General features: G+C 36.5%; 1 protein-coding gene across 4 annotated transcripts in view; it reads right to left on the bottom strand.

Moving 5' to 3' along the window:
• VAV3 (vav guanine nucleotide exchange factor 3) overlaps positions 1–27625 on the bottom strand; it is a 397836-nt gene that overhangs the window by 21643 nt on the left and 348568 nt on the right. For 3 of the 4 annotated variants that reach the window (XM_089918787.1, XM_089918777.1, XM_022584188.3), the window contains 4 exons: positions 21450–21484; positions 7487–7603; positions 6832–6919; positions 901–1030 (listed from right to left, as the gene is read on the bottom strand). In XM_089918787.1, coding sequence (XP_089774913.1) covers positions 901–1030; positions 6832–6919; positions 7487–7603; positions 21450–21484 — 370 coding nt within the window. Of the gene's footprint in view, positions 1–900; positions 1031–1501; positions 6920–7486; positions 7604–21449; positions 21485–27625 lie in introns of those variants that run through there. The other variant, XR_016394620.1, reaches the window with a different exon arrangement.

Here is a 27625-nt window from a genome sequence, read left to right as displayed (position 1 = left end):
ATTTTACTGGTGGTGTTAGTGCCCTGAGCGTTGCTTCCCTTTCAGTTTCTGCTTTTAGGGAAAAAAAGTTATATTACATGATGCAAATTCTTTTTATTTCAAATACCTCTAGACATTCCTATTTTGCTTAGGCCAAACCTTCTGAGGGTAATAAAATTGTATTCCTTTCTCTTCTAAAAAAGTTTTATGAAATTAAAATAAGAGGATGAAATCACACTTTATTCATAGCATTTTTTCATCATAGTGTTCTCTACATGCTATATCTATTAACAGGAAGATTATATGACATTAAACGGTGACGAGAAAAACGTTTTTGAGTTGAACTCACACTCAAACTATAACATGCTTTCTGTTTGTGTGCTAATCTTTTGTGATTATTTGTGGCACAGTGCTCATTCTGAAAAGAAGTGGCTAATGTTTACTTTTAAATATTGGCATCAGAGGAAACATGCTTTTAGCTATTTCAAAGTTCCGAAAGTAATCATTGAAATAGAATCTATAAGAAGACTTGCAGTGCAAGGTTAGATGGGAGAACTGTGCACCAGCCTTGCTTAAATACTGTTAATCAAACGGGATTATGACCATAAACATGTATCAGTTAAAAAGCGTTTGGCTAATATAAAAGTCAGTGAAAAGTACAAAACTTACATATTAACATACCCTATATTTCTGATGGATTTAACACACACATGATTTTTAATTTGGCATGAAGAACTAAATCTAGGCATGTTCATAAACCTGTTGGTCCATGTGATTCTGCTTTGCTCCAGAAAAATTCCTTGTTAAATGCATCAGCATATTAATTGGTTCTATTCCAAAATCTGGAATGAAGATGTCTAATGTTATCATGCCTTCGATCCTTAAGTGACAGCAAATTGTATTCTAAATTACAATACTCACAGCTGTTGCCTGCTCTGTTACCCCTCTGTCCAGATGAATGCTCTGGCTCCTTGTATGGAAACTGCAGAGTTGTATCCAAGGTTCTGAATCCTTCTTTAAGAGAGTGATGCTTGTAGTACTCCACAAGTTCCTTTAGGAAAAAAGAATCAAACACATGAATTCCTTGACACGTAATTATATACAATAGAGGGATGATCAATTTAATGCTAAATTTTCCATAAGCCTATCTTAGTGTGGGTACATGATCATCTTCTCCCTGCAGCCTGGGGGTGCATGACACCTAACTAGTAATTGCTCTTGCTACCCAGGCCATTTATAATGTGAGTTACCCGCTCTTGCTGCCCAACATCTTGTAGTCTTCAGTCAGTTGTAGTAAGTAAAGAGAAGCCACACTAAACCTCAGTTTCAGAGTAGTAATTATTGTTCTTATTTATGGAATAACTCCCTTTATTTTTGTTTAGAAAGGCAACAGCTGTTTTATGAATATATAGCAATTTCTAGCTTCCTGCATTTTCTTTCAACATAAGCAGAAAAACAAACTCAACCCTAAATGTACTCTTCCATGGTAAGCCAAAGTTGTTAAGCTACAAATGCTACTTACTTGACATTGTTTCTGGCTTATGAGGAAGTGTTAGTGCCCTTCTCATAGCTGTCATCTGGTACTTAATGTCATCTGGTACAATAATGTAGTTCTTTCCAATTTTCTCTTATACCTAATTTGCCCCAAATGCATCCAAGCCTAATATAATAACTACCCACCATCTTTCATACTAAAATTTCAGGAAATTTCTTTCGAGATGTTGGTTTCATAGGCTCTGCACAAATCTGAATCCCTCTACTTTAAACAGAAATTGAAAAATGATTAATTCATAATGGAAAAATGCATACTATCATTAGATGAGTACTATAGATGTTTCTTAGAAAAACCTGAAATGAAAATAAAAGCATAATCACTTTTAATCTAATTATTCAGTGCTTCTACTACAGCACTATTGTTTAAAACAAACAGTATAAAAGCAACTCATTTCTTTAAAAAGCCACACTGTTGTCAATTCAGTGTCTCCATTCAATGGGTATGTTCAAAGTTCCCAAAACAAATCAGTCGGGCCAAAAATCACCCAAAAGAAGAGAAAGAGGATCATCAATGATTTATTTATTATTTTTGACCAAACTCGGATGAGTTGTGGAATGCATCGTGCGGGGAGTTCCAGGGGTCACAGAGATTTTGAAGATAAGGTTCCTAGGTGTCCTCACCCTTGAAGGAAAGTGAAGGATTATGGGAGTTCAAAGGCAAGAAAGAGAGCTTCCTTTTCTGAGTCCAGTGGGGAGGATGAGGGAAGAGTTCATGATGGAGGTAGCTTGGCTTAAATTGAAGAACAGGTAAAATTTCAAAAGTCAGGAAGGAGGGAAGGATTATTTTTAAGTAGAGCAGTCAGGCTGAGAACAGACACAAACATAACAGACCACGTTCATAAACTAAAAGGAGCCTGGTTTGGCTAAAGTACTGGATGACGCAGATGGAGATTCTTCACCTTTCACATCTGGGGATAATAAACCATTTCACAAGCTATAGCAAAGAATGTATAAAGTGCCTGGTACGTGTGAATAATCATGAGAGTTACCATGATCCCATGTGCCAGGCCTTTTATATAGTTTCTTACAATCTTCAAACAAGAAACAAGAGATGGGCCTTTTCCCCCTGATGCTCAAGGCTCAGTGAGATTAATCAGCTTTGGGCAAGTCTGTATAACTGGTGTCTGGCTCCAAAGTTTGTGCTCTGAACTACATCATATTATTAGCAAATAGTACCTGGCAAATGTAAATATGCAAAAAGTGAAGCAAAGGGAAGGAGCATTTTCTAAGTATCTATGGTACACCAGGAATTTGTTCTCTTAGACCCAAGATGCTGTGGTTTGACACTTAAAAATATTTTTTTCTTCCATCCTTTCTTCCTTGCTTGGGCCCAGATTATGGGTGCCCTTGATGAAGCAAAGGAATGTGGAACCTGGCCAACTTAAAAAAAAAAAAAAGTTAAAATATCAGAAGATTATATCCTCAAAATGACTTCACTGATCAGAATATGGCATTTATATTATGGTGATTTTAGCATGGCTCGCAAAGGCAATGTCTGGAATTAAATTCTACTTAGAGACCAATATTATCATTTAATTTCTTTAAATGCAAAATTTTGTAAGGTCTCTGGAAGAACGGTACACTTTATTATCATTTGCATCAGCAAGACAATATATATATATAAAACAGTTCTCTTAGTCTTCTCATTTAAACTGAATGAAATGTGTTCTTTTCTTTAGCAAAAATGTGAAAATCAACCTGAGAGTAATTATAAGCCAATAACTTTGAACTTCAGTGTAATTTTGTTATAAGTAATATGAATTTTATGCATGATATCATGAATTAGTATGAATTAAGGTTTATGTGAAGTTGGCTAGAGACTACAGAATTATCATTACTGAAAAGGACTTGGTCATCATTTAATACCTACCCACCTCCAAATTTTATGGAAGAAAAAAATGACTTTTCCAAGGCCTAGGGTCATGTGGCTTGGTAAGCTGTAAAACACTTTTTTATCACTTCACTGAGCATGGAAGATATTTTAGTTCCATTTTTACAGTCTTATGAGGGTAAATCTCCCTACATCTTTCTAACTGGACAGAATTAAATAGTGCCATGGTGGATCTCTTCCAACTTATGCCTTTCAGTATTTTAGTCTAATCCACCTCTGCTTTAGCAATCATTGACCTTCAAGTGCTACAAGTAAATAAGAAGACTCTAAACAAAAGAAATTGCTAAGCTTTCCTTATCTCACACTGACACAGTGGTGTCAACAATTCAGGTCTCTCTGAAAAATAATGAGTGAGAGCCAGTTATTCCAATTACCAAGGAAACAGGCAGTGGAGATGATTTATAAACAGCATTTGGATGTGGACTGTCTGGCATACATGAAAATTAGAACAAAATTAATGCCTTGTAATCTGGATACAGAAATTCATTTAGAATTTGGATTTAATGACTAAGAAAAACAAAGATTTTGATTAACCAAGCCATTGAAACCAGAGGGAAAAGGTTAGGTCATAACCACCTGAGGCCAATCTTCTTTTCGAGAAACTGGCTAATTTAAAACAAATTCTGGATTTCGTTTTCATTCTACATCCTTTCCAAATTAAATTTAATTCCAGGCCCTAATGAGTGTCATTAGGTAGATGAATATAACTTTACCAGCCATGATGGGAAGATACTGAACTAAAGAAAATGCATAGACTGTTATGTACTTATAATGGGAACTGTGTTATATGACACCAACACGATAAAATGTAACCTCCTTGAGGTTGCATGATGCAGGTTCAGAGAAGCTCCTACGTTCCCAAGGTGCCTATCAACCTTCTCTCTTCTTCCAGAGGGGCTAGTTACTGAGATAGGAGCCATTCCTTCTGATCAGGTATCCATGTGGCATTTCCCAGTGGAGGGTCAAAGGACAGCAATATTGTGAGGTTCTCAGTACACAGAGATCTACTAATTTGAAAGCTGTTTTGAACAGTTGAGTCCTTTTTGAATTGTGCAAAAACACAGTAACTTCACATAGTGAGGACTCAATATAAATTTGTTCAACAAATGAACAGAAACAAAGAGGAGGAAGTAGGTCCGGACAACTTCAACACTCTCTTCAGCAACGTTTACAGTGATTTTGTAAGAGCTGACAGAAGTATTCATCTAAGGCTGAGATTTTTCAGCTCCTTGTCTGTCATATCCTTTTGCTGAAGTTTTTTTTTTTTTCCATTGTAGTTTTGCAGTTAATTCTTAATCCCCTCCCTTTAACCCTCTGCACTATGTACTTCCTTACAAAAGATCCCCAGATATGGAGGAAAAAACATGCATGTGTCTCTTGCAGTGGCATTTCTGATGTCTTACACATAGCGTATAAGGGGAGCTTATTTTAGCTCTGTGACAACTACTTTTAATTCCCTTTCCAGAACATCATTGCAGAAACTTTTACTGCTCTCTGGTCCAAGTTATTTGAATTCTGGGTCTTTATTGCTTATACTATAATAACAGCTTTACATGCAGATAGGAACTTGAGGATCTGTGTCCACTAATCCAGGTCATGCAGTATTTACTGGCTTTTCACATCTGACCTTAGAGGATGAGGAACTTTCTTGAGCTGAATCCAGGTGACAAAGAGCTGAATTGATTGGCCCTCTCCAGTGACTATTCCTTTCATCCTCTTTGCTTATCTCCTGTGATGGAAGTCCCTTTTGTTGCTTTCAAAGTCATCAAGGCTGGTAGTCAGCTTTGGCCCTACAGCATTTTTTTTTTTTTAAGTCTCATATTAACTATAATACCACGGAGAAGCTTCATTACCAACCACCCTAATTTCTTCAGGTGAGTCAAGCTGGTGTGTCTTGCAGCGATGTGGAGACTCCCCGTTCACGCTTTTATCATGTCTCGGCTGGGGCTGTTACTCATTATTTGTGCATCCACTTGCTACCTCCCTGCTAGGTTTTCCTTTAGGGAAGAACCTCCTCAGGTCCAGTTTTCTCTGTGCACAGCCTGCTTGTTCCAGCAGAACATAACTCACTGCCAGCAGGGAGGATACCTGGATCTTGGTTGCCAACTTGACAGGGTTTACATTTTCCAGGACACAGTCTTGCTACCCATCCTTAGCTTTTGAATTGGGAATGCGATATTTATGTCCAGAGAGGTTTTCTTATTTTTCTTTCAACTCAAGATGCTTCAATTTCTTTAAAACGCTGATTCCTGTCTTGAAGCAGTTCTAAATTTTTAGATAAGGCTTTCAAGCTGGCTTATTTTGTAAGGCTCTCTTACGCTCAGTTTTAACTTTAATGTTAACATCTGCAAAGTGCTTTGAGATGTTTTCTGCAAATCTGCAAAGTGCTTTGAGATGTTTTCTGGAACAATGCAGTGTGTATCATTTGACTGATGGTTCAATCAATGAGTGGTCCTTCCCAATGTTACTCAAGGTACTTAGCAGGGTGCTACAAATGCATCTTATGTCCTATCTCCAAATTCTTCATTATCTCAAGAAACGCTTGCAAACTTGAGAAACAGACTTGAGATCATTTTTCATGAAATAAGAACTTGTCAATGCACAAGCATTGACAGTAAATGCACAAGCATTGACAGTAAATACACATGTGCACAAGCAATGCACATGTAATGACATACTGATACATGTATTGTTGATATGACATATACTATTCTTATATGCTAAGTTACACTTTTAAAAATCATCAGAATTAATAATCTTTATTTATTTGAAACAACTTGGTAACAACATACTGTTCAATTTAAATGTAAAATTCCTATGAAATATCACTGTCATGTGGTAAAAATGCCACCTTGTTAATGTTTAATTGTCCAAGGTAATGAAGGAGAGCTGTAGTACAGGTCAGCTAAAATAGCAGAAAATACAAAAAGGTTTTCCATTTGACAGCATGTTTTGCATGAAATGAACCTAAATGTGAGCGGTATTTTACCAATTACAACTTTTTAATGTTATAATTTAAAATATCTTCCTCTGCCTAAATGAAGAGATAGAGGCAGAGGAAGAAAGAAGCATGTTAAAACTCTGCTGTGTGTCATTCAAATAACGTAAAACACAAGTAACTGAAAGTTGATTGTTTTGAACGTGTCTGTGGCTCTAAGAATCTTCTAGTGTGGACTCTGAAATATTATCTAAAACTTGTAAACTTAGTTTACAATGAAAAATATGTCTAGGGCAATATAAAACTTAACTAGAATTCTTACAATTAAAAATTTCAGGATTCTGCTGCATAATTATGGTATGATTCTCTTTAAACAATGTTTCAGTGAGCAAATACTCCAAGAAACTAGAATTAAACTAATAGGAGAAAAATAAGGACCACAGATTGAAAAGAACTAATCAATGCTTACCATTAAGCTTTTAAACTTTCTATTTTCTGCAATGTGAAAAAAGCCATCTCTTGTTAAAATCTTGATGTGCTTTGCTTCATTATTGTACCTGTGGGCAATGAATAACTTATGAATATAAATGTGTTTTTAATCAGTAGAAATCAATAATTACCAGAGGGCATGCCCCAATAACATTATAGGAATTAATTCTGAAGACAAAATATATACCTATGCCAATACACTGGTGACAGCTAATTAACAAAATATATTCACTAGATTGGTTGAAGATACAACCAATATTTGAAGTGAGATGGCGGGGGGGTTGGGTTAGATTTGATCAATCACTATGCCCAATTTATTTATAAGATCAATGTGGGAATATGGAAAAACAAAATAAAATCTAGTAATTTATAATTCTTAGGATTTACTAGAAACATACACATATCAAGTACAATGTTATGAAAGAAATGTAGTATGCCAATTAGCAGCCTATAACACAATACCATTTTTTCTAACAGATATTTTCAAGTATTAATGAACTGTCTGGAGAGATGATACATTATTTCTGCTGCAATTAGAACCTTGGTTTTCAGCTTCAGTGTTATATATGTCAGATGATCTATGCAATTACGAAAACAGGAAAGCTATTTCTGTAAAAAGTACTTGTCCCACTTACTTAATGCTAATTGCATATTCTCCTGACTCTTTGGTCCTGTGCCTCACAAGGTAAGTACTATTTACCCTGTTAATAAGTTCAGTCTCTGCCTGCAATCTTTCCATTGCTCCAGCATACCTGTAAGAAACAAAGATGCAGAAAATTTGGGTAATGTACCTGGAAAAGAACAGAGGCTAAAAATATGTATCTGTTAGGATTTTAATTTAGTGGCAGATCTGAACTGTTTTTACTTCTGTACTAATTATAGTACTTCAAAAAAATAATGCAGAAAAAAGTCCTTTAGATACGTCCAAACACAAATGCTCTACAAAGATTACAACAGTGAAGTGAATATTGCCTAACATACACTAAATATTTATCAAATAAATAAATGGGACAAAGAAAAGAATTAATAGGTATCGGGTTAGAGAGAGAATTATGGGGAATTTAAGGACAAGAAGGAAAAAGACTTGTAGGGAAGTGTTGCCCTGCCTAAGACACACACAGATGTACATACACGTATACACACATACACGCACTCCTCCAAAATTTCACCTTTTCTAGGTAAAACAGTATGAAACAAAATTTCCTTTGAGTATTGTAAGAAAATTCAAAAACAATTTAAATTATTTTAAAATAATTATTTTTTGGATATAAGATTAATTCTTGTAGTCCACAATTTTGATAACCAATTTTCTTAAGAAACTGGTAGTAATGAATAAAATTTTTAAAAGGTAGATATTTTCAAAACCAGAATTCAATTCTTCCTGAACTATACTGGTCTTAAGCATACCCAGATCCCATAACAATAATAATAAAAGGCCCAAATTCAATGTTAAAATATTCTTTAATGACCCTTCACATCAAATACAGGTTTAGCATTTATTGACAAAATATATCAGATTATGGGTAATAAAAGTTAAAGGAAAAACTTTTATGTTGAGATCAGCTATCTTTCAAATCAATATTCTAGAAAATTTTCTGATTCACATATGGACTCATGTAACCCAGTGTAAATACCCACATCTAATCTATGCTATATATTGGGTTGGCCAAAATGTTTGTTCAGTTAGTGAATACGTTCAATAAAATTCTTTGTGAAAATGAAAAATGTTTTATTTTTATTTAAAACCGAATGAACTTTTTGACCAATCCAATATTTAAAATACACATGGTAGGCATTTGACAAGTTTGTAAAGGGAGGAGGACATGTGAGGTTTCCACCAAGTACAGAAGAAAAGCTAAGGGCATTTTATGTAGATGGTACCTTGGGTTAAAGTTAGGATAACCACTGACTTATTACTACCTAGTATAATCTGACTCACATCTTCCTCTTAAATCTTATCTCTAACAAACCCCTTCTTTACTAGTCTCCAGGCTTCTTTCAGGTTCAAGAATTCTTAGAGTTTTGCATAGACTATATTCCTGTGTTGGAAAACTCTCGCCCTCTGTCAACCCACATTGCTTCTCATCCTTCAGGTTTAGAGAGTCTTTTCTGACCATTCCAGCTAAAGAACACTGTCCTGTATCTGGCACTCTCCACCCCATTATTCTCATTACAGTATCCCTAATTTCCTTCATAGCATTTATGGCAATTAGCATATAGCATAAGCATTTTTATCAGAGTAACACATGAACATAATTTTTAAAAGTCAAGTCATACTATAAAACTATAATGAAAAAGCAGCACTACCCCATCTTATCAGATTCTACCTCAAGTCCCATTTCAAGTATTTCACCTATTTTTCCTTGTTATTTTTTAATATCTACTTGAATATTTTTAAATAACATGATTAAAGTACAATTTATCAATTTTATTTTTAATTTAATTTTTTTTTTTTTGGCGGTACGCGGGCCTCTCACTGTTGTGGCCTCTCCCATTGCGGAGCACAGGCTCTGGACACGCAGGCTCAGCGGCCATGGCTCATGGGCCCAGCTGCTCCACAGCATGTGGGATCTTCCCAGACCGGGGCACGAACCCGTATCCCCTGCATCGGCAGGCGGACTCTCAACCAGATTCAGTTAAACATATACATATATTCATTCTTTTTTGGATTCTTTTCTCTTATAGGTTATCATAGAATATGGAGTAGAGTTCCCTGTCCTATACAGTATGTCCTTGTTGGTTATCTATCTTATATATAGTAGTGTGTGAATGTTCATCCCAAGTTCCTGATTTATCCCTCCCCACAACGTTTCCCCTTTGGTAACTGTAAGTTAGTTTTCAATATCCCAAAGTCCATTTCTGTTTTGTAAATAAATTTATTTGTATCATTGTTTAAAATTAGATTCCAGGGCTACCCTGGTGGTGCAGTGGTTGAGAGCCTGCCTGCCGATATCATGGCAGGCAGTGATATCATGTCTTTATATGACTTACTTCACTTAGTATGACAATCTCTAGGTCCATGCATGTTGCTGCAAAAGGCATTGTTTCATTTTTTTTATGGCTGAGTAATATTTTCCATTGTCTGTATGTACCACATCTTCTTTACCCATTCCTCTGTCCCTAGACATTTAGGTTGCTTCCATGTCTTGGCTATTGTAGATAGTGCTGCAATGAACATTAGGGAAGCATGTATCCTTTCAAACCATGTTTTCTCTGGATATGTGCCCAGGAATGGGATTGCTGGATCATATGGTAGTTCTATTTTTAGTTATTTAAGGAAACTCCATACTGTTTTCCATAGTGGTAGTGCCAATTTGCATTCCATCAATAGTGTAGGAGGGTTCACATTTCTCCACACCCCCTCCAGCTTTTATTGTTTGTGGACTTTTTGACCAGTGTGAGGTGATACCTCATTGGAGCTTTGATTAGCATTTCTCTGATAATTAGTGATGTTGAGCATCTTTTCATATGCCTTTTGGCCAACTGTATGTCTTCTTTGGAGAAATGTTTATTTAGGTCTTCTGCCCATTTTTCGATTGGGATTTTTTGTTTGTTTGTTTGTTTTGACATAGAGCTGCTTGAGCTGTTTACATATTTTGGAGATTAATCCCTTGTCGGTCACTTTGTTTGCAAATATTTTCTCCCATTCTGTGGGTTGTTGTTTTGGTTTTTTTTAATGGTTTCCTTTCCTGTGCAGAAGCTTTTAAGTTTAATTAGGTCCCATTTGTTTATTTTTGCTTTTATTTTCATTACTCTAGGAGGTGAATCCAAAAAGATATTGCTGAGATTTATGTCAGAGTGTTCTGCCTATGTTTTCCTCTAAGAGTTTGATAGTGTCTGGGCTTACATTTAGGTCCTTAATCCATTTTGAGTTTATTTTTGTGTATGGTATTAGAGAATGTTCTAATTTCATTCTTTTACATGTAGCTGTCCAGTTTTCCCAGCATCACTTACTGAAGAGACTGTCTTATCTCCATTGTACGTTCTTCCCTTCTTTGTCATAGATTAAAAAATTTTTTTTTTCTAAATTTTTTGGTTGCACTGTGCAACATGTGGGATCTTAGTTCCCTGACCAGAGATCAAACCTATGCTCCTTGCAGTGAAAGCATGGTGTCTTACCCACTGGACTTCCAGGGAAATTCCTCCTTTGTCGTAGATTAATTGACCATAGGTCTGTGGGTTTATTTCTGGGCTTTCAATCCTGTTCCATTGATCTATATTTCTGTTTATGTGCCAGTACCATACTGTTTTGATGATTGTAGATTTGTAGTATAGTCTGAAGTCGGGGAGTCTGATTCCTCCAGCTCCGTTTTTCTTTCTCAGGATTGCTTTGGCTATTTGGGGCCTTTTGTGTTCCCACACAAATTGTAAAATTTTTTGTTCTAATTCTGTGAAAAATGCCATTGGTAATTTGATAGAGATTGCATTGAATCTGCAGATTGCCTTTGGTAGTACAGTCATTTTGACAACATTGATTCTTCCCATCCAAGAACATGGTATATGTTTCCATCTGTTTGTGTCATCTACGATTTTTTTCATCAGCATCATAGTTTTTGAAGTACAAGTCTTTTACCTCCTTTGGTAGGTTTATTCCTGGGTATTTTATCCTTTTCCATGTGATGGTAAATGGGATTGTTTCTTTAATTTCTCTTTCTTATCTTTCGTTGTTAGTATATAGAAATGCAAGAGATTTCTGTGTATTAACTTTGTATCCTGAAACTTTTTTTCAAACCATGTTTTTCTCCGGATCTACTCCCAGTAGTGGGATTGTTGGATCATATGGTAGCTCTATTTTTAGTTTTTTAAGGAACCTCCATACTGTTCTCTATAGTGGCTGTACCAATTTACATTCCCACCAACAGTGTAGGAGGGTTCCCTTTTCTCCACACCCTCTCCAGCATTTATTGTTTGTAGACTTTTCGATGTTGCCCATAATGACTGGTGTGAGGTGATATATCATTGTAGTTTTGATTTGCATTTCTCTAATAATTAGTGATGTTGAGCATCTTTTCATGTACCTCTTGGCCATCTTTATCTCTTCTTTGAAGAAATGACTATTTAGGTCCCACTTTCTGGAGAGCTTTTATCATAAATGGGTGTTGAATTTTGTCAAAAGCTTTTCCTGTATCTATTGAGATGATCATATGGTTTTTATTCTTCAATTTGTTGATGTGGTGCATCACACTGATTGATTTGCAAATACTGAAAATTCCTTGCATCCCTGGGATAAATCTCACTTGATTACAGTGTATGATTGCATTTAATATATTGTTGGTTTCAGATTGCTAGTATTTTGTTGAGGATTTTTGTGTCTATGTTCATCAGTGATATTGGCCTGTAATTTTTTTTTGTGGTATCTTTGTCTGATTTTGGTATTGGGGTGATGCTGGCCTCATAGAATGCATTTGGGAGTGTTCCATCCTCTGTGACTTTCTGGAAGAGTGTGAGAAGTATAGGTGTTAACTCTTCTCTAAACGTTTGATAGAATTTGCCTGTGCAGCAATCTTGTTCTGGACTTTTGCTGGGAGTCTTTTAATCAGTTTCAATTTCTTTTCATGTTTTCTATTTCTTCCTGGTTCAGTCTTGGGAGATTGTACCTTTCTGAGAATTTGTCCATTTCTTCTAGGTTGTCCATGTTATTGGCATGTAGTTGCTTGTAGTACTCTCTTATGATCCTTTGTATTTCTGTGGTGTCAGTTGTAACTTCTTTTTCATTTCTAATTGTATTGATTTGAGCCCTCTCCCTCTTTTTCTTGATGAGTCTGGCTAAAGTTTTGTCAATTTTGTTTATCTTTTCAAAGAACTAGCTTACAGTTTCCTTTATCTTTTCTATTTTCTTCATCTCTATTTCATTTATTTCTGCTCAGATCTTTATGATTTCTTTCATTCTATTAACTTTGGGTTTTGTTTGTTCTTCTCTCTCTAGTTGCTCTAGGTGTAAGCTTAGGGTGTTTCTTTGAGATTTTTCTTGTTTCCTGAGGTAAGACTGTATATCTATAAACTTCCCTCTTAGAACTGCTTTTGCTGTGTCCCATAGGTTTTGGATCATCGTGCTTTCACTTTTATCTGTCTCTAGGTATCTTTCGATTTCCTCTTTGATTTCTTCAGTGATCCATTGGTTGTTTAGTAGCATATTGTTTAGCTTCTACGTGTTTGTGTTTTTTTTACAGTTTTTTTCCTTGTAGTTGATTTCTAATCTCATAGCGTTGTGGTTGGAAAAGATGCTTGATGTGATTTCAATTTTCTTAAATTTACTGAGGCTTGCTTTGTGGCCCAGCAGGTGATCAGTCCTGGAGAATGTTCCATGTGCACTTGAGAAGAATGTGTATTCTGCTGCTTTTGGGTGAAATGCTCTGTAAATATCAATTAAGTCCACCTGGTCTAATATGTCATTTAATGCCTGTGTTTCCTTATTGATTTTCTGTCTGGATGATCTGTCCATTGATGAAAGCGGGGTGTTAAAGTCCCCCACTATTACTGTGTTATTGTCAGTTTCTCCTTTTATGGCTGTTAGTATTTGCTTCATATATTGAGGTGCTCCTATGTTGGGTGCATGTATATTTACAATTGTTATATCTTCTTCTTGGATTGATCCCTTGATCATTATGTAGTGCCCTTCTCTGTTTCTTGTAATAGTCTTTATTTTAAAGTCTATTTTGTCTGACATGGGTATTGTTACTCCAGCTTTCTTTTCATTTCCATTCGCATGGAATAGAATTTTTTACATACCTTACTTTCAGTCAGTATGTGTCCCTAGATCTGTAGCATTGCTACTGCATCTTTCTTTTTGTTTTCATTTGCATGGATATATCTTTTTCCATTTTCTCACTTCAGTCTGTATGTGTCCCTAGATCAGAAGTGGGTCTCTTGTAGACACCATATATAAGGGTCTTGTTTTTGTATCCATTCAGCTAGTCTGTGTCTTTTGACTGTTGCATTTAATCTGTTTATGTTTAAGATAATTATCAATATGTATGTTCTTATTGCCATTTTGGTAATTGTTTTGGATTTGTTTTTGTTGGTGTTTTTTCTTCCCTTCCTCTTTTGTTCTCTTGTGATTTGATGACCAAATTTAGTGTTGTGTTTGGATTCCTTTTTCTTTTTTTGTGTGTGTATCTATTGTAGATTTTTGGTTTGCAGCTACCATGAGGTTTTGATATAGCAGTCTATATATACACAAGATTGTTTTAAGTTGTTGGTCTTTTAATTTCAAATGCATTTTCAGTATTCTGCATTTGTGCTCTCCTCCACTCACAGTTGCTGGTTTTGATATCATATTTGTGTGGAAATGATTTCCTACCTTTACTGTATGTTTGCCTTTACTGATGAGATTTTACATTTGTAATTTTCTTGATTCTAGTTGTGGCTTCTTCTGCCTAGAGAAGTTCCTTTGGCATTTGTTGCAAAGCTGGTCTGGTAGTGCTGAGTTCTCTTGGCTTTTGCTTGTATGTAAAACTCTTGATTTCTCTGTCAAATCTGAATGAAAGCCTTGCTGGGTAGAATATTCTTGGTTGTAGGTTCTTCCCTTTTATCACTTTAAATATATCATGAAACTCCCTTCTGGCCTGCAGAGTTTCTGCTGAAAAATCAGCTGATAACCATATGGGAGTTCCCTTGTATGTTATTTATTGCTCTTCCTTAGTTGCTGTTAATATTTTTTTCTCTATCTTTAATTTTCATCAATTTGATTACTATGTGGCTTGGTGTGTTCCTCCTTGGGTTTATACTGCCTGGGACTCTTTGTGCTTCCTGGACTTGGGTGACTGTTTCCTTTCCCATGTTAAGGAAGTTTTCAGCTATTATCTCTTCAAATATTTTCTCAGATCCTTTCTCTTCTCTCCTTCTGGGACCCCTATAGTGTGAATGTTGGTGTATTTAATGTTGTCCCTAAGGTCTTGTAGACTGTCCTCATTTATTTTCATACTTTTTTCTTTATTCTGTTCCATGGCAATGATTTCCACCATTCTGTCTTCCAGGTCACTTATCCATTCTTCTGCCTCAGTTATTCTGCTACCGATTCCTTCTAGTTTATTTTTTCATTTCAGTTATTGTATTGTTCATCTGTTTGTTCTTTAGTTCTTCTAGGTCTTTATTAAGAATTTCTTGTATCTTCTCAATCTGTGCCTCCATTCTTTTTCCAAGCTCTTGGATCATCTTTACTATCATTACTCTGAATTCTTTTTCAGGTGGATTGTCTATTTCCACTTTACTTAGTTCTTCTGGGATTTTATCTTGTTCCTTCATCTGGGACATATTCCTCTGCTGTCTCATTTTGTCTAACTTTCTGTGATTGTGGTTTCTGTTCTGCAGTCTGCAGGGTTGTAGTTCTTCTGCTGTCTGCCCTCTGGTGGATGAGGCTGTCTAAGAGGCTTGTGCGGGCTTCCTGGTGGGAGGGACTGGTACGTGCCTTCTGGTGGGGGGAGCTGGGTCTTCTCCCTTTGGTGGGCAGGACGATGTCAGGGCGTGTGTTTACTGGGCAGCTGTTTATTCAGGAAGACTTTAAGCAGCTTGTCTGCTAATGGATGGGGCTGTGTTCCCGCCCTGTTGGTTGTTTGGCCTGAGGTATCCCAGCACTGGAGACTACAGATTGTTGGGTGGGGCCAGGTCTTGGTGAGATAATGGCGGCCTTCAAGAGGGCTCATGCCAATGAGTTTGTCAAACCAGTGTCCTTGTCCCTACAGTGAGCCAGAGCCACCCCTGCCTTCACAGGAGACCCTCTAATACTAGCAGGTAAGTCTGGCTCAGTCTCTTATGAGGTTACTTTTTTCCCGGGGTCCTGGTGCACATGAGATCCTGTGTGCACTCACCAAGAGTGGGGTTTCTGTTTCCCCCAGTCCTGTGGAACTGCTGTGATCAAATCCTGCTGGCCTTCAAAGACAGATTCTCTGGGGGCTCCCTCTCCCGTTGCCACACCTCCAAGCTGGGGAGCCTAATGTGGGGCTCAGAACTTTCACTCTTGTGGGAGAACTTCTGTGGTATAATTGTCTTCCAGTTAGTGAGTTGGCCACCTGGTGTGTATGGATTTGATTTTATTGTGATTGTGCCCTTCCTACTGTCTTGTTGTGGCTTCTTCTTTGTCTTTGGATGTAGAATATCTTTTTTGGTAGGTTCCAGCATTTTTTTGTTGGTGGTTTTTCAGTCGTTAGTTGTGATTCTGGTGTTTCCATAAGAAGGGGTGAGCATGTGTCCTTCTACCCTGCCATCTTGTCTCCTCTCATTATACATCTCCCATGAGGTTTTGATGTAGCAGTCTATATATATACAAGATTGTTTTAAGTTGTTGATCTCTTAATTTTAAATGCATTTCCAATATCCTGCATTTGTACTCTCCTCTTCTCATTATTGCTGGTTCTGATATCATATTTGTGCATGGATGACTTCCTACCTTTACTTTATGTTTGCCTTTACTGGTGAGCTTTCCCATTCATAATTTTCTTGATTTCAGTTGTGGCCTTTTCTGTAGAGAGAAGTTCTTTTGGCATTTTTTGCAAAGTTGGTCTGGTGGTGCTGAATTCTCTTAGCTTTTGCTTATCTGTAAAACTTTTGATTTCTCCATCAAATCTGAATGGGACCCTTGCTGGGTAGAGTACTCTTGGTTTTAGGTTTTTCCCTTGCATCATGTTAAATGTATTGTGCTACTCCCTTCTGGCCTGCAGGGTTTCTGCTTAAAAATCAGCTGATAACCATATCAGGGTTCCCTTGTATGTTATTTGTTGCATTTAATATTTTTTCTTTGTCTTTAATTTTTGTCAGTTTGATTAATTTGTGTCTTGGCATGTACCTCTCCTTGGGTTTATCTTGTATGGGACCCTCTGTGCTTCCTGGATTTGATTATTTCCTTTCTCACGTTAGGGAAAATTTCAGCTATAATCTCTTCAAATATTATTTTCTCAGGCCCTTTCTCCCTCTCTTCTCCTTCTGGGTCTTTATAAATTTTAGATGTCAGGATGGAAAATCACTGTTTCTCCACTTATGCTCATGCCTTCATAGTGCTGCACCTCATTCTTTGTGTAACCTCTCCAAAGCTAAGCCATCATCTTACCCAGTTGTGTCATGTTGTCACATTCGAAGAACATCTGACATCAAAAAACAAGTCCTCAGGCTTCCCTGGTGGCACAGTGGTTGAGAGTCCGCCTGCCGATGCAGGGGACACAGGTTTGTGCCCTGGTCCGGGAGGATCCTGCATGCCGCGAAGCGGCTGGGCCCGTGAGCTGTGGCCGCTGAGCCTGCGTGTCTGGAGCCTGTGCTGTGCAACAGGAGAGGCCGCAGCAGTGAGAGGCCCATGTACCGCAAAAAAAAAAAAGTCCTCAAGTTTTTGTTTTGCTCAAGTTTCTTTGTCTCTACCACAGATTTTTTCCAAATTCTCCAAGAGGATTATAAACCCCTCAGTGATACCTTTTCAACACCATGTACTGGACCTAATAATTTTTTCTATGGGGAGACATTCATCTTTCCCAAGCAAGCTCTCCACCCTCTTGGTCTAATCACCACTGCTTGCTCTCTAAGCCTGCTGAATTGCTGTAGTCCTGGACATCCCTTTGCTCCCATTTCCTAGATTCCCTCTTTTTTGGTTTACTAGCTCATCCTTCAGATTCCTATAAATGAATGCATGGGATGTAATACTCAGAAGGCCTCACATCTATGAACATATTTTTATTTTACTTAATAATCCTTAGTTCACAGTTTGGCTGGATATAGAATTATAGGTGAGAAGTTATTTGCTTCTCAAATTGTAAGGCATCGCTCTACTGTTCTAACATCCAATTCAGTGCCATCCTGATTTCCAAGTCTTTGTATGTAATCTGATTTTTTTTCTCCCTGGAAACTCTCAGATGCTTTGTTTTCTCTATGTAGCAAACTTTCATGTTAATATGCCTTTCAGTTATGTGCTGTACTAAAGGTTCAATATTGTCCTTGGCCCTTGGTAGCATCTTTGATTTGGAGCCATATACCCTTCAGTTCTAAAAAAAATTTTGTTTTTGATAATTGTTGTTCTCAGTTTCCCTTTCTGGAGTTCTAGTAAGTGAAGGCTGGACTTCTCAGGTCACTTGTGTACTCTATCTTTTTTTTTTCTTTTATAAAATTTATTTATTTATTTATTTATTTTTGGCTGTGTTGGGTTTTCGTTTCTGTACAAGGGCTTTCTCTAGTTGCGGCAAGCAGGGGCCACTCTTCAACGCGGTGCGCAGACCTCTCACTATTGCAGCCTTTCTTGTTGCGGAGCACAGGCTCCAGACGTGCAGGCTCAGTAGTTGTGGCTCACGGGCCTAGCTGCTCCGTGGCATGTGGGATCCTCCCAGACCAGGGCTCGAACCCGTGTCCCCTGCATTGGCAGGCAGATTCTCAATCACTGTGCCACCAGGGAAGCCCCCTACTCTATCTTTTCTCTCATATTATCTCTCTTTGATTTTCTGAAGGATTTACTCAACTTATTTTCCAGTTTCTGTACTCAATACTTAACTAGAAGAGCTCTTTCTTATTATCTGATTGTTGCTTTTATAAAACATCCAGCTCACTTCTATGGATACATTGTCATCTCTTAATTCTGAGAATATAACTTTAAGGCTTCTTTCTTCTGCCTGTTCTAATGTCTGTAATTCTTCCAAGTTTCTTTTTCCCATTTATTTGTTCTTCACTTCAAGCCTTTTCTCAAATGCCTGGTTACTCCTTGTTGTCTGCTTATATTTAAGAGGAAGGGCATCCAAGCCAAGAACTGACTGGAAGCTCTGTGTGGAGGAAGCAAGGGAGGCTCATTGGGTGGGAACCTGATCGTTTGGCAAGAACCTTATGATGGGGCTGGATTTTAGATTTTTTATTTTCAGTCTATTCTGTTTCTTTAGAGAAAAATCTTCCAAATTCCTATCTGGATGCAAGAAGAGAGTAGTCCATGTGTGTGAGACACAGCTGTCACAGTGCTGAAATTGAGCTACACAAAGGAACTGGGAATCATCATCAGTCTGTATATTGACTTTCCTTAATCTGACCCATCTGGTTTCAGTATGACAGCTCTCCCAATCTCTGCTGGTCCTGCTCTTTCCAAGTCTAGGCCCCATATGGCTCAATTTTTCCATGTAATATACCTTCTAACTTATGTCTCCTGCTAAGGTAGGGAAAGGTAAGTTGCCTGACTACTTGGAGGATGAGGTAGGTTCCTTGGCCTCTGTATCCTTTTCTTCATAAGGATTTTCAGACAGTTCCCCAGATTTAAGCCCCATGCCTCATCCCTGCCTTCATGACACCCCAAAACATAGATTGTTGAAGATAATCATCTTGAATTCTGTTTTATTTCACGGCCTATGAAAGAGATAAAGTTTACCTTATGGGAACAACTTGTTTTAAAATGTGGAAATAATAAATACACCATACGGTTGGTGTTATTCACTTTCTTAATGACTTGAGAACCACAGTGTAATTTTTCTCTAAACAGTTTAGTATTTCTAAAATTGAAGATTTCATTTTCTGATCATTTTGTTCCTTAGCAGAAGTCATTTCACATGAAACTGCCTGCTTAGTGTGAAGAAATTGTCCAAGTTGCTCAGAAAAGAAGAAAAAGTAATTATGAAATTATACTCTATCTATCTCTTACTGTTTTCAAGGGTCTTCCCTCATGTGAACATCTTGATTTTTTTTTTTTATCAGTAGGAACAATACTTTTCTAACTGGTCATATATTCAATAGAATTTTACATATTGGCAAGGGTACATTTTAAAACAAAGGGTTCAAAAACAAATCTCCTGTGCCCTGACTGGTTCCCAGGTACCTGATTGGTTTATTTCATAAAATCCATCACAGATGTAGAGAACAGACATGTGGACACAGGGGGAAGGGGAGGGTGGGATGAATTGGGCAATTAGGTTTGACATAAATACACTACCATGTGTAAAATACATAGCTAGTGGGAACCTGTGGTACAGCTCAGGGAGCTCAGCTTGGTGCTCTGTGATGACCTAGATGGGTGGGATTGGGGGAGATGGGAGGGAGGTCCAAGAGGGAGGAGATATAGGTATGCATATAGCTGATTCACTTCATTGTACACCAGAAACTAACACAACATTGTAAAGCAGCTATACTCCAATTAAAAAAAAATCCATCTAGTTTGTGGCTTTAGTATTTCTCTAAAATCATTACTCTTGTAACTATTATGCCTACTTACATGAAAAATAGTAAAAGAAAAGAGAAGGAAACTATCATCACACTCTCATGATTTCACCAGTTCTTGATGTTTTTCAGTTTGATTATCCATGCTATCAGCTCTATTCTCCAAACTTAATTTGTCAGGATTACAGTCTTTAATTCCACGAAAAGTAAGACCTCAAATTTATCTTAAACCAGGTAAACATGTAGCAAAGACTTCCAGTTCCATTACAGACCTGCTACAATTTCTCCAGCAAGCTCAGTGCTGAAGCCCAGAGACGGATGTCAGAGAAAGCAGACAATGACCACAGAAGGCAGAAATTGCTGGGGAGGGAGAGCAAGACTGCTGAGGAGAGGATCTCATACCATGGACAATATATTCCTACAGTAACCCGGCATTTTTCATGCTTTGGTTATATAACAGAAAATGATCAGAATTTAAAATATCAAAGAACTCAGCTGTTAGCTACACCTGCAAACTGAACTAGTACTATATACTCTCAGAATATCTCATTTATATACATATCCTGATATCTAGTTTGTATACATATATTTCAATATCAAGAAAGTAAAAATAGATGCAGTCATTTTAAGAGGAGCCAAACTCAAAATTCAGGAAGCAAATATCAATAAGTAAATATGCCCATGTTTTGTACTTTAACAGGTGGTGTGCCAATGTACAGACAGCATAACTTGGAATCCTGGCTGTACCATTTACTAGCTGGTTGGCCTTAACCTTTGTTTCCTCATCTGTAAAAATAATAAAAATAGCCTTCTTTACACAGATGTTGGAAAAACAAAACAAAATGTGTAAAATACTAAGTACATACTAAATACCCAGAATATGTTAGTTATTATCATATAATGATTATAACTATTCTAGATTCTGAATAGTTTTTCCAGTTGAGGGTATCATTTCCCCTTAAACTCATAATGTCTAAAAAATAATAATCATTATCTACTGCTTCCTTGTTTCTGTTAGTGATACTGCTAACCTCCAAGTGTTATGTGAGCTCCACAGAGACCTAAAACTTTAGACTTGGACACATCTTGCTCCTCCAATATTATGTGTTATAAAATGTATTTTTAGGATCTACTGTCCTTTCTGGGTTAAATTTTAGTTTCAGAAAATGGAATCATACCTTTTTTCTCAACTTCATGAAATTTACTCTTCTAAAATACAATATGCATATTTGCCCATGTCCCATTCCTCTCTGTGGATGGTATAAACTTTGAATTTACAGCCAAGTACATGTGCTTGTACACACACATGCACCACTCTCTGATAAAGATATGGAAAGGTCAGCAATATATAAATTCATTATGGTGTTTTGTTGCATCTGAAAACAGCTTTAGCCAGGACAAATGGAAATGGAATGTAGTTTACTACTCGCTCATTTAAGGCGTCCTCGAGCTAAGGGTATAGTATTTCAACTCAGCTACATAAACATTTTTAATACTTACCAGGGTTGGCAAGAATAATCTACTGGTTTGGGCACCTAGGATGTAAAAAGGCAAAAATAGATTAAGTTTACTTAAGGGAAGCTTTTAGAAATCAATCATTAATTCAGTTCAGCTGACTCAGCTCTATAAAACCCTAGGTAGCACAGTCCTAGAATTATCCATTGGCAATATTATACAGAGCGAATCATAGTATATGTCAGATAAGTAGAAAATAATTCATTTCACTTTAATTCTTTCATTCATTTTACTGCCACTGTACCTCTAAAGGAAGAGATAACAGGAAAAATATGAATTGGAATCTTTTGGTATTTATTATCAAGGCAGTTTAATCCTATCATAGAAAATTAAAATGAAAATGTTAGGAAAACCAAATAGCACACTGCTTTCCCAATACACAGGGAAAACAGGCAAAATAAACAATATACACCTGATATAGACTCTTATTGTGTATCACAAATTTTAAACTCTGATTTAGAAGTCTACCAAACTGGAAAACCGTTTATTTATGAAAAAGTCATAGGAAATACTCATTTTTCCCTTTTCTCCTATGGAGCTTTACAAAAGAGAAAAACTTTATTTTCTATGCAAATAAAGAAAGAAAAAGAAAACTTCTAGTTGCTGACTGCAATCAGAAAATGAGCAAAGCCAAAGAAGGCACACCAATATTCATAAAACAACAAATACAATTCATACTGTGTAATTTTCATGAATCACCTGAATCTTTGATGTATACATTCCATGTTATTCCTGGGCCTTTTAATACTGCGTGATTAAAAGTACTGTTACCCTCACTTGTAACTGAGGTCTGGTTAATGTGAATATATCTCTAGCTATGTCCATTTTCATAATGGGCTGTTACTATTTTGACCTTCCAGGTTAAGAATTATTTGTAAAAAACTATCCTTCTGGTCAGAACATCTCTAAAGTTACTAATATTTAAATATTTTATCCTATGGATCACATTTTCAATTTCACCACTGTGTAAAATCCTGATGCACAGATAACATATTGAAAGTAAATTATACCATTCGACTCCTGTGAATATTTTCTTATACCATTTTGTTTTTGCAAATAGAAATCAATATTCAACAGTTTCCCTTTTAGTAAAATATACATGGCCTCAGAAATCTGATGGGGAAAAAAGTGTTTTCCTCCTTCCCTCTACCTCTCTGTATTCTTCAAATGTATGCTTATTCCTAAACCTATCTCTCTCTTCCTGGAGAACGACAACAAAAAGAGAGAAAGAGGACAGAGCAGGTAAAGAGCTTCAACATATTTTGACTGGATTTTCTCAGCTGGGAAGGATCCACAAAAGTGAAGAGTGACATAAAATTCTAAAGTAGAACAGAGATTGAGGCTGTTCCATCTGGATGTGTCCTTCTGAAGCTTTTTCTCTCTTTGGTACATTCTGATGCGTGATGAGCCAGGACTGTCTTCTCAGTTGTGACCCCCATCATCAGAGTAGGATCCTGTCCTTTTCCATCTGACATGAGCCCTCCCCATTTCTATCATGTGTACTTTGGGCCCTCGTCTAGAGGAATATCTCATATATAAGGCTATAAACAATTTTGTTCTCATCTTTGACAGTTTTTCCCTAATGCCTTTTTCTGCCTTCATCATAGGCTGTTTACATTGTTAAAACTTCTGCTGTGGATGTAGCGTTTTAAAAAAATTTCATTGGGAATATAGCATACATATAAAATTAAATATAAGATATATGCTTCTTCCCAAGTACATTTTATAAAAGCTAGATGAGACAGAAGTGAACTTTCTGTGTTTGTTAGGCTACAAATGTCATTATTTCGTCCTCATTGAGGAAAGATATATTTCTAATTTTCTTTCAAAACTTTGAGTATATTATTCTTACTGCTTCAAATATTGAAATTTCATTGTATAGAATTCCCAATCAGTTCTTTTTTATAGTTCTTATTTCTCTGCTGAGGTTTCCTGTCCATTCATTATAAACATACAGTTAACCCTTGAACAAAACGGGTTTGAATTGCATGGGTGCATATACATGGATTTTTTTCAATAGTAAATACTACAATACTACACAATCTGCATTTGATTGAATCTATGAATGTGAAACCACAGATACGGAGGAACTGTGAATATAGAGGGGCGACTATAAGTTATAGGTGAATTTTCCACTGCTTGGAGGGTCAGCACTCTAATCCCTGCATGTTTCAAGGGTCAACTGTATTTTCCTTTATTTATGTCCTTGAGCACAGTTATAATAGCTACTTTAAAAATCCTTTCTTGCAAATTCTATCATTTGGGACATCTGAGGGTTGTTATCCTTTAATTGTCTTTTCTTTTGAGTGTGGTTCACGTTTTCCTGTTTCTTTGTATACTGAGTGATTTTAGATGGCCTCTTGGACGATTTGAATGATATGCTGTAGAGGCCCTGGATTCAGTTATGCTCCTACAAAGAGTGTGGTTTTTCTTAGAGCACGCAGTTAACTTGTTTGAACTCCAAGTGCAAACTCTGTCTTCCTTGTGGTAAGGGGCAACTGAATACTTCGTTAAGTTCTTTTAGCCTAAGCTGAGCTACTTGAAGTCTGCACCAGTCAGAGACTGAGGCAATGTTTATACACAGAATTTGAGGTTCTCCCTCACTCTTCTTTCCTTTCTAAGATTTCTTATCTCCCTTTCCAGATTGTGTTTGCTTCAAACTCCATATTCTGCCCTTCAAGCCAGTAATACTGTGAGGTTTCTATCTGAATTTCAGCCACCCTGCATGGTGCAGCCCAGTGTTTGTCCTTAAGCTAGCTTTAAAGCCAGGAAACTCACCTAGTATCATCCTTCTTCTGAATGTCAAGTCCTCTCCTAGCCAGTATGTTCAGATAGTTGTTTTTGTAAAAAATATTTTGTCCAGAGTTTGTAGTTATTTTCTGTGGGAGGCTTGGTCCAATAGGAGCTACTTGACAATGACCAGAAGTGGAAACTCCTATTGTTTCCATTGTTGCTGTTGTTAGCTATATGTCTAATCATCAACCGTTTATAGGTAATCTGTATTTTCTCTCAGGTTGGTTTTAATATTTTCTCTTTGTCTTTGATGTTCTGCAGTTTCACTAAAATGTATCTAGGTATTGATTAAGTTTAATATACTCTTCTTGACTATTAAGATTAGTTTTATCATAAATTCTGGAAAATTCTCAGCCATCATTTGAACATTACTTTCCCACAATTATCTATATTCTCTCTCTCAATAGATGTATTTGAACTTTATCATTCCATTCTCTTACATTCGCTATCTCTTAATCTTTCTGGACTATTCACTGAGAAATTTATTCAGATTTTTCTTCCAATTTTCTGCCCAGCTGGGTCTCATACATCATGTAATGTTTCCATTGTTCCTCACTTCAATTGCTATATCTGATTCTTTTTGAAATATGCCCAAACAAGAGTGACTTGTTTTCCTTTTAGACTTTTATTCCCCCTTTTATTTCTTCAACCATATTAAACATACAATTTTGAACTTAGTATCTGATAATTCCACTACCTGTTGTCTTTGTGGGTCTAATTCTGCATTTTATTGTCTCTGCTGACTTTTGCTTAAGGTGGGTTTGTTTCCTCATAAATATAATTATTCCAAATTGTGAATTTATAATCCCTGGGACTTTATCAGTAGAAATCCTTTGAGGTGCCAATCTAGAGAGAATCTGTACTTGCACTGGGAACACAATCAATGTGGCATCATTTTATACTATGTTTCTTCTTAAAAATTTTATTTTATATTGGAGTATTGCTGACTAGCAATGTTGCATTAGTTTCAGGTATACAGCAGAGTGATTCAGTTATACATATACATCATATACATATACAAGTTCTTTCCCCATTTAGGTTATTACAGAATGTTGAGCAGAGTTCCCTATGTTATACAGTAGGTCAATGTTGGTTTTCTGTTTTAAATATAGCAGTGTGTAAATGTCAATTCCAAACTCCCAATCTATGCCTCCCCCGCACCGCTCCCCCCGGTAACCATAAATTCATCCTCTACCTCTGTGAGACTGTTTCTGTTTTGTAAATAAGTTCATTTGTATCATTTTTTTAGATTCCGCATATAAACGATATCATATAATATTTGTCTTTCTCTGTCTTACTTCACTTAGTATGATAATCTCCAGGTCCATCCATGTTGCTGCAAATGGCATTATTTCATTGTTTTTAATGGCTGAGTAATATTCCATTGTATATATATACCACATCTTCTTTATCCATTCATCTGTCAGTGGACATTTAGGTTGCCTCCATGTCTTAGCTATTGTAAATATTGCAACAATGAATATTGGGGTGCATGTATCCTTTTGAACCATGGTTTTCTCTGGATATGTGCTCAGGAGTGGGATTGCTGGATCATATGGTAGCTCTATTTCTAGCTTTTTAAGGAACCTCCATACTGTTCTCCATAGTGGCTGTACCAATTTACATTCCCACCAAAAGTGTAGGAGGGTTCCCTTTTCTCCACACCCCTTCCAGCATTTATTGTTTGTAGACTTTTTGATGATGGCCATTCTGACTGGTGTGAGGTGATGTCTCATTGTAGTTTTGATTTGCATTTCTCTAATAATTACTGATGTTGAGCATCTTTGGATGTACCTCTTGGCCATCTGTGTATCTTCTTTGGAGAAATGTCTATTTAGGTCTTCTGCCCATTTTTTGATTGGGTGATTTGGTTTTTTTTTTTTTTTATTGAGCTGCATAAAGTGTTTATTTTGGAGACTAATCCCTTATCGGTTGCATCATTTGCAAATATTTTCTCCCATTCTGTGGGTTGTCTTTTTGTTTTGCTTATGGTTTCCTTTGCTGTGCAGAAGATTTTGAGTTTAACTAGGTCACATTTGTTTATTTTTATTTCTATTACTCTAAAAGATGGATTGAAAAAGATATTGCTGCAATTTATGTCAAAGAGTGTTCTGCCTGTATTTTCCTCTAAGAGTTTCATACTATCCAGTATTACATTTAGGTCTTTGATCCATTTTGAGTTTATTTTTGTAAATGGTGTTAAAGAATGTTCTAATTTCATTTTTTACATGTAGCTGTCCAGTTATCCCAGCGCCATTTATTGAAGAGACTGTCTTTTCTCCACTCTGTGGTCTTACCTCCTTTGTCATAGACTAATTGACCACAGGAATGTGGGTTTACTTCTGGGCTTTCTATACTATTCCATTGATCTATATTTCTGTTTTTGTGCTAGTACCATACTCTTTTGATGACTGTAGCTTTATAGTATAGCCTGAAGTTAGGGAGCCTGATTCTTCCAGCTCCGTTTTTCTTCTCAAGATTGCTTTGGCTATTTGGGGTCTTTTGTATCTCCATACAAATTTTAAAAAATTTTGTTCTAGTTCTGTGAAAAATGCCATTGGTAATTTGATAGGGATTGCACTGAATCTGTAGATTGCCTTGGGTAGTATAGTCATTTTGACAATATTGATTCTTCCAATCCAAGAACATGGTATGTCTCTCCATCTGTTTGTGTCATCTTTGATTTCTTTCATCAGTGTCTTATAGTTTTCAGAGTACACGTCTTTGGCCTCCTTAGGTAGGTTTATTCCTAGGTATTTTATTATTTTTGATGCGATGGTAAATGGCATTGTTTCTTTAATTTATTTTTCTGATTTTTGGTGTTAGTGTATAGAAATGCAACAGATTTCTGTGTATTAATTTTGTATCCTGCAACTTTACTGAATTCATTGATGAGTTCTAGTAATTCTCTGGTAGCACCTTTAGGATTTTCCACATATAGTATGATGCCATCTGCAAACGGTGACAGTTTTACTTCTTCCTTTCCAATTTGGATTCATTTTATTTTATTTTTCCTCTCTCATTGCTGTGGCTAGGATTTCCAAAACTATGTTGAATAAAAGTGGCAAGAGTGGATATCCTTGTCTTGTTCCTTATCTTAGAGGGAATGCTTTCAGCTTTTCTTCATTGAGTAATGATGCTAGCTGTCACATATGGCCTTTATAACATAGAAGGCATCCACACTGGTCCTTTCATATTTTCTATTTCCTTGTGGTTCAGTCTTGGGAGATTGTAGCTTTCTAAGGATTTGTCTATTTCTTCTAGATTATCCATTTTATTGGCATATAGTTGCTTATAGTAGTCTCTCATGATGCTTTGTATTTCTGTGGTGTCAGTTGTAACTTCTTTTTCATTTGTAATTTTATTGA

Source organism: Delphinapterus leucas, chromosome 1, assembly GCF_059928025.1.
Source record: "Delphinapterus leucas isolate spDelLeu-1000000601 "Yukka" chromosome 1, BTC_Dleu_Yukka2, whole genome shotgun sequence".
Taxonomy (NCBI): Eukaryota; Metazoa; Chordata; class Mammalia; order Artiodactyla; family Monodontidae; genus Delphinapterus; species Delphinapterus leucas.
Note: the sequence above shows the minus strand (reverse complement) of the source record. Positions and strands in the feature narration are given on the sequence as shown.